This window comes from Dysidea avara, chromosome 11, assembly GCF_963678975.1.
Source record: "Dysidea avara chromosome 11, odDysAvar1.4, whole genome shotgun sequence".
NCBI classification, from domain to species: domain Eukaryota; kingdom Metazoa; phylum Porifera; class Demospongiae; order Dictyoceratida; family Dysideidae; genus Dysidea; species Dysidea avara.
This window is the reverse complement of record NC_089282.1, coordinates 4,215,176-4,228,802: the sequence shown is the minus strand read 5'-3', so window position 1 is coordinate 4,228,802 and position 13,627 is coordinate 4,215,176. Positions and strand designations below refer to the sequence as shown.

The window sequence follows — 13,627 nt, the reverse complement described above, 5'->3', positions numbered from 1 at the left end:
ACAAAATAAAAGCAACCATCAGTGGTGCCAAGAAAGACCCTGTATCAGTACATATGTTCTAGCTGCTATACCTAGTAATGAAATGTAAGTCTGTTTGATGAATCAGTTCTGGCCATGATGTTACCACAAAACAAATGCTCAGCTAGTTAACTCTTCCAGATGAAAAGGCCAGGCAAACTTGACTACTTGTTTCTCATCTACAAAAGTTTAGGAATGGGAGGTAATATTCCATTATTCATTATTGAAAAAATGCTAGCAACAGCAGGCTACAAATGTTAGTGCATCTAGCGCTCATTTTTAGTGCCTTTGTTTGAGCTGCAAGAGATGTTTCCTGTGCTGTAAAATGATGGCAGTCTTCTCAGCATCAAACTAAGTATATGTGCTATTTATAGCTAACAGCAATAAAATGATGAGAAGCAGGTTTGCCTGGCCCAAAAAAACAGATCAGAATGTAGACATCTGTCTGCACTAGCAAAGCTAGTCTAACACCTCTTGTACATGTGTTTATGCAGCTGGCTAATTGCATTGTTATAGATTATGAGGTAAGATCCAATTATCAGCTAGTTTGAAAGGAATGAAAACAACTTGAAAGTAATTTCATGAAATCAACGGCTTGAAATTAGAAGGCATGATGACCCCTTGATTATTGCAGATCCAGATGGACAAGCCTCACTGATCTGAGTGTGCATGTTCCATGTGTGTGAAGTAGTATATACCTAACCAGATTATAATTGAAAGTTGCTAGAAAGACCTTCCACAGAATCCACACACAACCACTTTAAATTTCAACTCCAGGCTCATTCGAACTAGTTAGAAACATTTTGAAATTTGGTTACTTGCAAGTGAACTAAATTAATTGCCGATGAAAAATTCTTGGAAAGACATGCAGTTATGCTTATAGAATTAGTAAGTTGACTAAGTTCAAGCATGCAGTATGTATGATATACTTCAGTAAACAAATTGTTGCACATAACAAACTGATTTGTATACATACTATGGTAATACGACACTAAAATCGATACCAATATCTATACATGCATGTATGCATGCACACATTCATGGTTGACATCTCATACAGTTGCAATTGATTGCTTACTCTGATGATCTGCATGTGTACATGTAACAAAGGTGTATTAGAGTAATTAAGTTTCTGTAACTTGTATGTTGTGTGTAATTTTTGTGGGGAAGCACCCTGTACAGGCTTATACCTTTTGTGTGACCCCTGTCATTGACAAAAATTGATAATAAATAAATAAATAGAGTGATTGATGCTACTATTAACAGCTACATCATAACATATTCTAGCCAATGAAATTGTAATTTTTATAATTTTTCACTGCTACCAGTGAAATTTGGGATAAATTTACTGCTGGTATATTTTGTATGGGCAGTTGATTTTTTTTCTTTTGGCAGTAGCTACCATCAACTTATCAATTAACAACTCCAACAAAATAGTTACATCAGCTACCTATTGGCATTGCATGCATGTTTACAAAAAGCAATATCATTAAAACCTTTAGGGCAATACATGGTAGTTGAATTGAAGTTTGAAGTTGTTAGCTGTACTTTCAGGTAATCTTCTCTCCTAGCCCGTACATAAACAGCAATAAGTTATGCATACTAACTATACAAAGATGGAACCACAGATATACATGGTTCATGGTTGCTGTGACTTGGACTGATGATGGCTGCCTACAAATCTGATGGGGGACCTGGTGTTTACTGGGGAAACAATTCACCCAGCTGTAATATCAATGCATATGGGTGGAAAGCAAGTATCAACTCTCCATGTCTCAAATAAGGCCTTCGTTAAAACCCGGAACGGACTGGACCGGACCGGACCAGAATTTTATTGTTGAGGAGCGCGTATCCAACTAAAATAAATTTCGGTGCGCTTGCAAGGGATACAGGACGTGGACTCTGTTCTTCATTTGCACTCAGGGCACGATTGTCTACTGATATCCAGAGTGGCTGATGGTGATTTCGAAGCAAATATAGTCGTATACTGGTATATATACAAGTTTGCGAAGCGGAAACGTAGCGTATTACTCGGCGTATTAGCTACAAGGACTGGATACTCTCACCGTAGCTAACATACAAGCTAGCCAAGACTGGTCATAGATAATATAGCTAACTGGACTGATCTGTATACATACCGTACGCAAGGAAATTTAGACTTAAGAAAATTTTGACTAATCAAACCCGATTCGTCAAATTCTCTCGCGTATAAATTTCCTTGCGTACGGTATGTAGATCAGTCCAGGTACATTATTTGTGATCAGTCTTACAGTAGCTAGCTTGTATCTCGCCACCATTGTTAGCTACGGTGAGAGCCGGTATCCAGTCCTTGTAATACGCTCGAGGCCGAATACGCTACGTTTCCGCTTCGCAAACTTGTATAAATACCAGTATACGACTATATTTGCTTCGCAATCACCATCAGCCACTCTGGATATCAGTAGACAATCGTGCCCTGAGTGCAAATGAAGAACAGAGTCCACGTCCCGTATCCCTTGAAAGCGCACCGAAATTTATTTTAGTTGGATACGCGCTCCTCAACAATAAAATTCTGGTCCGCAGGGGCGGATCCAGGGGGGGGGGGGGGGGGGCTTTGGGGGCTGAAGCCCCCCCCCCCCCCTTTCATATTTAGGCTTTACTTGATCAATATGCTGAGTATTATAATGAAATTTTGTCTTAGCATAATTATATGATCACTAATAATACAAGTACTCATAAAACCACCTTATAAACGTCTTTCCAAGGTATTATTAGTGGATTTATGCTAAAATTTATGCAACAAGGACCCGAATCAGCATTGGAGGTTTACAAGATCGAGATACTCTAATAGAGCAGTCAGCTAACTACTCTAATAGAACATTCACTGGAAACATGTAGTTGGTTCTGTTATGGAATTTTTCCAAATCTGCCTGCACCTATACATGCAATGAAATGAATTGGTCTGTTTAAAGGGCTTCATTCATCTACTTGTGTAGTTAATATGTATGACAATACTTAATTCAGGTTCACAATTTCCATTGAAAATGCTCTCAGATTCAATCTTGTATTGTTCAAATTTCAAAATTTTCCACTTTCAACATTATTATTCTAACATGCACCTATTCAGTGTTGTGCGCAATTGTGAGAGGGGTGCATCATGTACTTGGTTGTCTGTACCTACCCAAACTTTTCCATTAGCAAAATGCTTCAGAGAGCCATACCTATAATCTAAAGGCAGTATATAAAATATCTACAGGCAGAAAATATTATGAATTTTATGTGGAAATGTCTCCAAATTGCAGTGTTTTAGCATCTATTTTTCAAAATTTTCCTGGGGGGGCATGCCCCCAGACCCCCCTAGTTCCAGCATGTTTCGCATGCTGGGAAGTGTGCTTCACTACCTCTACCCAAGAGATTAGTACCTTGAGTTAGCCCCCCCCTTTTATAAATCCTAGATCCGCCCCTGGTCCGGTCCGGTCCGTTCCGGGTTTTAACGAAGGCCCTCAAATAATAGCAGAGATAATAGAAGTATGTGTAAACACCTTATATGGGGCTTTGGGTACCTACACCTTCACCTTACAGCTTCTGCTAGGTACTAGTTCTGCCCCCAGCTCTAGGTAGATTTTACTGCTCTAAACCCTAGGTAGATTTTACTGCTCTGACTCTATCACCTGAGTAGTTTCATTGCTTCTGGGTGTAGGAGTGACCATGTACACAGCAGCACAAGACTTAGCCTTGTGTGTGTATATGTGCACGTGTGTAATTTGTGAGTGAGTGAATGAGTGATGCGTTATGATACACATGTACATAAATGTATACACATTGTGATAATAGTGACTTACTGAAGGGATATATTATCAACACATTCATCATTCCATATAGCTATAATTGTAACCTTAGCTTCATTTGGCAAATATTGTGATGAGTTATTGATGTGCCAATTTATAATGATAAAAGCAATTCTTTGCATCCTACACAATTGTGGTAATAACTTAACATGCTTAACACTGAAACTCCAGCATCAATGAAAGCTGATATTTTACGACTTTTCTCAAGCTTTCCATGGACGAAAATAAAAATCTATAGTGTTCCATGCAAGTCACATGCATTTTCACTGCTCCAAGAGGAAGGTTGGTCTGAAGCTTACAGTGTAAGTTGTGCTAAGCTATTAATGTCACTTTTACCTACACATCAATACGAAAATTATGATCACTACACAATATCCATGCAGCCATACAATGATGCGACTGTACTAAATGATCAGCAGTAACTCCACCTTTATAATCCTAAAAACTCATAATTTCAAACATGAGGTCATGATGTCCCAATAGTTAGCTACTAGTGTGCAGTTGTTTCTATGAACAAGTGTTGATCACCAATCATTGTTAATAATTTATTATATTACATGCTTATAATAACCACATTCAAATCATCTGTGCCACTAGCACTGAACACTAGCTCTTACTCATAACATTCATCATTTAAAACAAATAATTTTAAAAAGAGGTTTTCTATAGACAAAGTGAGACCACTGATTCTCCTATAGAGGGTTTATTTTATGTTGAGCTGTAAAGTTGTAAGATACATGCATTATATACATAGTTTAGCTGTAGTACTTAATATTGCTATGTTATCACATTACAGCAGACTACTTAGTATGGATAAAATGACTGAGGTACTTTATAAGCTAGCATGTCAGGATATTTACAGAAAAAGTAATCTGATGTTGGAGATACGTACCAATAAACTCACACAAGTTGTTAAAACTTATATTCAGAATTTGTCGTTATAAACAAATGCCGTTATCTTTTCCATTTCTACTACTTACTAAGCACTAAGTGTACCCAATACTCATTACTGTAACCATTTCATGCAGTTTGGCTATAATTATATAAAATTATATGCTCTGCTCATTATACAGTACAGTTCCTACATACAAGTGAAGTGCCCTTGCAATCAATCCACTTACTTAATATCAGAAGCATGGCACACAAAAATTACGAATGGTTTCTGTGTTGTATTCTTGTGCGATCGACACCACACAAAGCACTACCTACAAATCAACAACTTTTCACTACAAATGGTAACACTAAGAAGGACAAAGTTATGCTCATGTTGCATGCATTGTATGCACCTCCAGTGGCCATAGTATGCCAAAAGGCACTTACCAATATGACACCTATAACTGTGAAAAAATAGGAGGCAACAGTTAGGTGGCACCGCGCTTTTAGTCAGTCAATTAGTATAAAATTATACTTAATAAATTTTAAAAGCTAAGAGTAGTTACTCATTGGATGCCATATTTCAGGTCACTCTAAAAGTATACATTTGGGTTTGATCTGCTCCTATTATGGCAGCATTACGCTACCTTAACATTACGCTACCTTCATGTATGTTGTATGATTATCCAACTGCTAACCTTTTATAAAATTAGTATTACCTAGTGATCAGAAAGTTACCAATCGGTGGTGACCCATAGATTAATAGCAATTTTTTGAACAACCAGTCTGAGAGGTGACTCAGTGTAATTGCTGAATATAGTCCAAATTATGAACTTTTGAAATAGACAAGAATTTTAAATATAAAATGCAGTGTTCAAAGCCTTTTGATGATGAGAATAGGGTTAAACTTTTGCAGTAGCTATAGGAAACTGGCAAATTGCTACAAATTTGTTTAACCCGGCTTAGCAGCTGAGATTATAGAGCTTTGATTCGCCAAATGCACTTAGCTAAAGTTTACCACCTACACCGGCAAATCTCCTCTTGGACGGTTTCTATTATGATGGATGAACTGAAAATGTCACCATGAACTGATGTGCAGTACATGTATCTACAAACCACAGAGTACATTAGTTATAGTACAAGTTGAGCTGAACTCCGAGAAAACAGCTATAAAAAAATAGTGGATTTTTTCTCAAGAAAATTATTTCAGCCAACCAGATCAGTGATAACTGGTGAGTAAAGGTGTCAAGAGCAGACATGTGCGGTTTGGAAGTTTGGGAGAAAGCTGTAACAAGTTATGTACTTTTATGGCTTCCACATAGGAAATATATGCTGAAATCTTTGATTGGCTATAAATATTGTGTTAGACAAAAGATTTTGAAACACTTTTAGTGGGTCAAGCAGCACTACAAATTAGCCAAGAATTTGTGTAATTCCATCCTTGAGTTACTAAATGTTCAGCTCAACGTGTACATGCTATTAATGTGACTACATTAGCATTCCATTAAGAAAAGTAGAATACACTCACAGTGACACTACATCCTGAAAAAATTCATTGCTTTAAAAAATCACTCACCATTTATCACGAGGACCACCAATAGATCAAAAACATAGCTATATAACAGATGAAAAGTGATCAGTGTTTCATCGCTGACTATTCCTCAAAATTGGTATTATACGTCCTATCAAGAGTTCATGATATAAAAAGAGAGGAGAGTGTCCTACTGCAGTATAGCCTGTATAAACGCATCTCTCGAAGTTATGATGCAATACCTATAGTCACTTTCAATGTGTTAGTTGGTCAGGCATGCACTCAGCATTAAGTTTCAATAATCATTGTAGTTATGGCTTCAATAAGCAGTCCACTGATGGCATTGTCAACACTCCTTAACACTTTACGTGTTGACATGATATCCTAAAGAAATCAAAGTTTTACTGCATTACTTCGAAATATGTGTTTATACAGGCTATACTGTAGTAGGACACTCTCGTCTCTTTTTATATTATGAACTCTTGGTCCTATATAAAGCATTATTCTACAGTATAAGGCCAGGCAAACTTGATTACTTGTTTCTCACATTTCTATGTGGGCGGAAGGTCATTTTTCATTATTCATTATTAAAGAAAGTGCTCCAAATCAAGCTGTCTGTTACTATAAATGTTAGCTAAAACCTTTTAAGAGCTAATACTTACGTCTCTGAGTTGCAACTGACAATTTGCTGTGCTGTAAAATGATAGCCAGCCTTCTTAGCATCAAAATAAGTGTGCATGCGAATGATAACAGCAATAATGAAATTAGAAATGGTGGGGTAAAATGGAAGCGGGCAGGGATGAGAAACAATTAATCAAGTTTGCCTGGCCTAAGCTGCTATAGCCATTTACAAATTATGTCATATTATACCGGCCAACTAGTAACAACTGGAACATCTCCAATAACTTTTGTGAAGAGTATACTGGATTTCTTATAACTAATGGTATGATGTCAGGTTTCAGCCAGTCATCTATTGTGGCATTGTAGCTACCAAGTATACATGCATACTTGACAGCTATTGTTTCTGTGAAGCTTTCACCAGCTGAGTCAGTCAGAATGAAAAAAATAATTGAGACCATCAAATGAGATGAAGTGTTAAATTATTATTATTATTATTATCAATTTACCAAAAAGGAAGGCATACACAAAAGGCAAAGCCTGTACAAGGTGTCCGCCTACAAAAAACAAACATACATATACATATACCTACAATACATATACATATACCTACAGTACACTACAAACTAAACAGTACACAACAAAACACAAAATAGTGATTAAGAAGTTACTTGACACATAAGTAATTATAAAGGTGATGCCGGAAAGACTTTCGATTACTGTCTTCAAGGATATGTAATGGCACAGTGTTCCAGAAGAAAGTTGTGTTGACAAAAAAAGAATATCTCCTAGAATTAATGGTGGACTGTGGAGGGACTAGTGAAAGATGGTGACTTCTGGTAGATGCTATGGAATTAAATGAACAGTGACTATTAAATGTAATAGATGTTTGCTGGTGATATATGTCATTGAGGAAACTGACCGAAAGGAAACTTCGTCTTGACTGGAGAGAAGGAAGGTGAAGTTGGGAGCAACAATCATTCGAAGAAATGGTCCAAGAGCTGGTAGATGGACTCCAGCGACTCCCACAGATCCATCGAGCTGCCCGATTTTGTAGGGACTCTAGTAGTTGGATATCTCCCAAATTATGCGGATTCCATACGACTGCAGCATACTCTAGCGTTGGCCGGATGATAGCTTTGTATGCGGCACACTTAGCTGCACGGCTGCAACCAAACATTGATCTACGTAAATAGTTCAAAGACTTGGTGCCCTTACTAACAACATACTTGCAATGCTTAGACCAGTTTAACTTGGAATCTACCTGCACACCAAGATACTTCACAGGATTACTCCATGAAATAGGTTGATGGTTAATGGAGTATGTAAATGGAATTGGTTTGCGTTTGTTAGTAATCATCAAAGCTTCACATTTGGTGGGATTTAACTTTAATTGCCAGCGACTAGCCCAAGAAGAAATGGCAGTGAGGTCATTTTGTAGGGAAGAACATTCCTTGAGAGTGTTAGCTGGAGCATAAAGTAAAACATCATCAGCAAACGTTTTAACAGTGGAGTGTTTTACAACAGAAGCCAAATCATTTACGTAAATCAAAAACAAAAGTGGACCCAAGACAGTTCCCTGTGGAACCCCAGAAGTAACAATGGCCCAATCTGAAAAAGTACCTTTGATTACCACTCTTTGTTTTCTTTTAGTTAGAAAAAATCTAAGCCATGACAGTACTTTACCATAAATTCCTAGAGAGCTTAACTTAAGCAGAAGGCGTCCATGTGGTACAGAATCAAAAGCCTTTGCAAAGTCAAGCAGTAGACAATGTACAGTGCTTCGTTGTTCTAAACATTGAGACCAATCATCAACAGCCTCAGTCAGAAGAGTTACAGTAGATCTTTTATTTCTGAAGCCAGATTGAGAAGGACTAAGCAGTTGGTGACGCTCCAAAGCAGAAACTAAGTGTCGGTGCAAAATACGCTCAAAACTTTGATTACAACAGAAATGAGACTGATTGGTCTGTAGTTACTAGGATTATGCTTGTCATTACGCTTGTGTATCGGAACAATATTTCCTGAAACCCAGTCAAAGGGAAGAGTACCTGTTGATAGTGATTTGTTGAATAAGTGACAAAGAGGAATGGAAATATAATCTGCAGCATTTTTCAGTAGAAATGAAGTAATATTATCAGGGCCACAGGCTTTGTTAATACTCAAGTGGCACAGTTCAGCATGAACTTCTTCAGGTGTTATAGAGATTGAGTCGATGATAGTAGGATGTGAGGATTCAGGAGTTAGTGAGTCAAGATTAGAGGTATTTTCCTTGGTGAAAACTGAGCAGAAATATCTATTAAACAATGATGCCTTGTCAGAGTCTTTGGTGATTGTATTACCAGAGTCATGGAGTGGAGGGATGGGATTACGATAGCCTTTCACTGTATTAATCCACCTCCAGAATTGCTTTGGGTTAGTATGGCTCTGCTGACACACTAAATTAGAATGACTAGCAGTCTCTAGGCGACACTTTGAACGGACCAGGTTACTGATAGATTTATACTTTCTCAGAGTGGCTGGATTACCTGAACGCTTGTACTCATGATATAAATGCTTTTTCCTGTGGATTAATTATATTGTAGATTCTGAAAACCAATGCTTCATTTTCCGCTTATTCCAACGAACTGATGGAAACACATAATCTACAGCAGAGAAAAATAAATCTTTCCATTGAGACCATGGTAACTCAATATCACCATTCTCAAAGTCAATAACTTCCCAGGAAACACGGGACAAAACTTCTTTAAAATCATCAATATTAGCTGCTTTACAATTATATAACACACGTTTAATGGTGGACTGGTGTGGTATACTGGCGGATAACATAAAGTGGATAGCATCATGGTCACAACCAGGAAGGCTATCAGTAACCCTCACTGATGAAATCAGATCTGGGTTGGTGGTGAGTAGCAAATCAAGAATATTGTCACCTCTGGTAGGATGAGATACAAGTTGACTGAAGAAGTTATCACAAACAAATTCACATAAAGTATCAGCAACTGGAGATTTAACTTTTGGTGATGTGGTTAACCAGTCAACATCTGGAGTATTAAAATCTCAACAAATAATAGACTACGTACGATTCCTCGGTCACATGTGACCACAAAGACCATAGGCGTGGCAAGATGAACAACAAAAAAAAAATTAAAAGTTTAATCTTGTTTGACTCGAAAGGCTCTTAAATAACTAATATAGCCATGTGTGCAGATTCCCGGCCTGTAGCGTGAACAGCGAAAATCAAACGTGCAAATTTTGTTAAAATAAATCTATGGTGTGTATCATTTTACTGAATAAATTTACGACTTACAACGTAAATTTACGGAATTTAATTTTTGACCTCGACACAAATGCTGTACCTAGCTACTAAATTTTGCAACATACGTGAGCTGCATGCTGATACCTTTGAAGAGGAAGACTCTTAGTCTCGTACGCAAATCTTACTTCCTCGGGAGTGGCGCTTATCGATTGAAGATTATAGGCGCTTATAATCTTTAATCAATCATTAAGCGCCACCTGGACGAAATCATTGTCTGGGTGCGGGACAGAACAAGCAAACTATAAATGCAGCAAGCGGATCGGCACTCTTGAAACAGCACCTACTTGCTATTTTTGAATGCTGCTGCTAATGATATGCTCTGCTAAAACTGCAAAATAGACCGGATTTTCCGCGTGTTATAACAGCGTATTTCCGGATACGTTCGATGAACGTGACTAGCTTGGAATGACTGAGAAGAATACGACCCGAGTGTCACTGGCGTACAAGGGTCTAGCTGTGTTGCCTAGGGAGGTTCTGAGACGGTTAAACGAGATGCAAGTATCAGAACTTGATTTAAGCCATAACGAAATATCGTATCCTTTTTGAACACCTGTCGTGGGTAAATTTATTGGACCATTCATTAATGTATTTTGTGACCTGGGTTAGTTTTGTTGTTACAAGTCGTTTATTAACAACCTCGTGTACTTGTAATCATGGTTAGTTGTAATTGAAACCAGCCCTTATTCAACACTGCTTAGAGACAATGTTATTAATCCTTGGAGTGGTCGTTTTCACATGCCAAATCACCTAACAGCTAGTTTATGTAAATATTCTTCTTTTGACAATTACCTGATCATTTGTTATTGCAGAGAGTGTTAAGAGTGTGAATATCCCATGACCTGGGAAGGGTGGCTTATGCACCTATCAATGTGTTGCCCCCCACCTGTCAGGTGTAAGTGGGGCTTTACAGGGGGAATTGACACGAAACTGCTGCCCCACTATGGGGCATTTAACAATCGTTCATTAAGCACCCAAGTATTTTTTTTGTTGTAACTTTCTATGCTATGTCAAATCACTAGTAAATCTTCGTGTTGCAACTGTGTGGATTTGACACGATAGGTTTGCACTACTATGGGGCATTTGACATTCAGCTGTGTTAAATCCCCACTATAGCCCCACATATGCCTGAGGCAGGGGGGCAATACATTGATAGGTGCATTAGCAGTGTGAGTGAGCTGAACATATCAGCTACACACTCAGCAACATTTGCTGATCCATGGCACAATTGTTAGTGAATGCTGACATGTTACTAGTGAGAATCAGAACTATGTTTTAACTCTGTTAACAAATGCCACTTTGTGTGTTGTCTTTTGCAGCACTAAATTCTCTTCTTCATTACTATACTCAGTTGGTAGCCTCAAAGGTTGCTGTGTCACTCGAACACGACCTTTTTGCGTTACCATGATAACTAGGAAGTCTATTGTTTTAAGTCGGTATCTAGTTGCACATATAGTAGGTGTATTGACAGCTAATATAATGTATGTAATAGTTGAGTGGGACTTCTCAGGTAGTCATGTTATATTGGTTTCATTGAAGTGCCACTTAGATGATTTCCTATTTTCTAGCAAGGAAAAATAGGTCAGATTTGTTGATCTAGTATGTCGTATTGGCTGTTGCATTATTCTGACCTTAGAAATAATTACTCAAGAATCTGCACACTTCCTGGGCCAACAAGTGGGATTATCTGTGTGTCCAGACACTTTTTGTGTGATGTAGCATGCCAGTGTCTGGAGGTAGACCTCATTTCAACAAAGAATATTACTGAAATGTTTAAAAACACAAGCTTTGTTGGCTGTCCCCCTGAGTTAGCACCTTAGCTGTTAGAATTTCCTTATAAGTCTGTGCTGGCCTGTTAGTTGCTGTATGTGCAGTCACTGTGTCTAGGTGGTTTTTGTTTATAGGGTGTAAATGGTGGGCTAGGTTGTTTGGTAGCATTGTGTACCTGAATGGTTGATCCTTTGTGCCTTTATTGGGAACAACTTATTTCATATTTGTTGTGCTTGACTGATGGTAATTCATTAGAGATGTGAGGTGTCTGAATGGAATGACAAGTCTGAGGACATTAGTGCTTGACTTTAACAAGATTGAGTCTCATGTTGTATTTCCCAGCTTGCCACTACTAGAGACACTTTGGATCAATTGTAACTCAATTTCTAATTTGTCTATTTTTATTGAGAATGTTGTGAATGCATTTCCATGTCTGCGGTACTTGTCAATGATGAATAATGAAGCAAGCCCCAGCTACTTTAATGGAGGATCTGTTGAGGAGTATAATGATTATCGGTGTGTGTAGTTTAGTGGATTTTGTGTGTGTGTGTGCGTGCGTGCGTGCGTGCGTGCGTGTGTGTGTGTGTGTGTGTGTGGTGCACACGCGTGTGTGTGTGTGTGTGTGTGTGGTGCACACGCGTGTGTGTAGGTAGTGTTGGGGTTTTGGTAGTATGCCTCTGTGTATGCATCAAGCATTAAATGAGTGGGTGAGTGATTGTGTTAAAAGTGTGTCAGTGTGTGGTGTGGTGTGGTGTGTTAGATGGGCAAGTGACTAGTACAATACAGTAGTAGAATAGTGTGTTCTGTGTGGGTAGGTAATGTAGTGTCAATACATACACATACATGTGTATGTGTGTCCGTATTACTTCTAAACTAATGATGTTTTGTATGACTCGCTAAACCCATGTTAATCACTTTCCTTTTGTGACATAGTAACTAAGCTACTGCTTTATAGTCACTGTAAGATCATGGTATGAAATAATGCAATTTCCTAGCTAATGTTTTTTCATGCTCTATCGCTCCGCCAGTCATCTTTATTGAATACAAGAAGCTTTACCAGCTCTTGTTTTTCAGTAAGGCTGTGAGCAAGGTTTCCTTATTCACTGATACTAATTTGTTGAGCATGTGTTCATTATTAAATCAACCATATTCCTCCAAAACTAATCTAGTAGGATTCATCATTCCAAAGTATTTTTAAAGGATGCTGTGAAATTAAAAGAAATCCTTTCTGTTGTGATGTAAAATAACAGCTGATTGTGTAAAACAAGTTAAAAGAACTCTAAATTTGTTACAACATCAAGTGTGACTATGAGTGAGATTCACTCGTTGAATGGAAGCTGTAAGCATGACACCTTTGATTTGAGTTATGTAACCTGTGTTTATTAAGTCAATGCTGTGAATTTTTCTTTTAAAAATATTTTTAAATTTTATATATTTTTTATTTTAGGTTGTATGTGATCAGTCAGGTGCCAAAGTTGAAGGTGCTCGATGACACTGCTGTAAAACCTGAAGAAAAAGAACTGGCAATGAAGACTTACGAAAGAAAGAGGTCACGGAGGGACAGTACTAGAGACCACAATACTGTACATAGAACCAAATAGCAGCAACATACAATTTTCATTTCATCTTTTTGTGGTGAATAATTTGATTTGTTATAAACTATTAATTTAGGGGGGC

The 13,627-nt window shown here is 37.9% G+C and overlaps 1 protein-coding gene and 1 long non-coding RNA gene across 2 annotated transcripts; one reads left to right on the top strand and one right to left on the bottom strand.

Moving 5' to 3' along the window:
- Positions 1–7,344: 7,344 nt before the first annotated feature.
- Positions 7,345–10,024, bottom strand: LOC136239097 (uncharacterized). The gene is made up of 2 exons (XR_010693350.1): positions 7,790–10,024; positions 7,345–7,713 (listed from the first exon to the last, which is right to left on the bottom strand). It is a non-coding gene; the product is annotated as an uncharacterized lncRNA (long non-coding RNA).
- Positions 10,025–10,408: 384 nt separating this feature from the next.
- LOC136239094 (leucine-rich melanocyte differentiation-associated protein-like) lies at positions 10,409–13,612 on the top strand. Its single transcript, XM_066029833.1, has 3 exons — positions 10,409–10,716; positions 12,206–12,466; positions 13,398–13,612. The coding sequence occupies exons 1-3, from the start codon at positions 10,589–10,591 to the stop codon at positions 13,549–13,551; spliced, it is 543 nt and encodes a 180-aa protein (XP_065885905.1). The 5' UTR covers positions 10,409–10,588; the 3' UTR covers positions 13,552–13,612.
- The last annotated feature ends 15 nt before the right edge of the window (positions 13,613–13,627 follow it).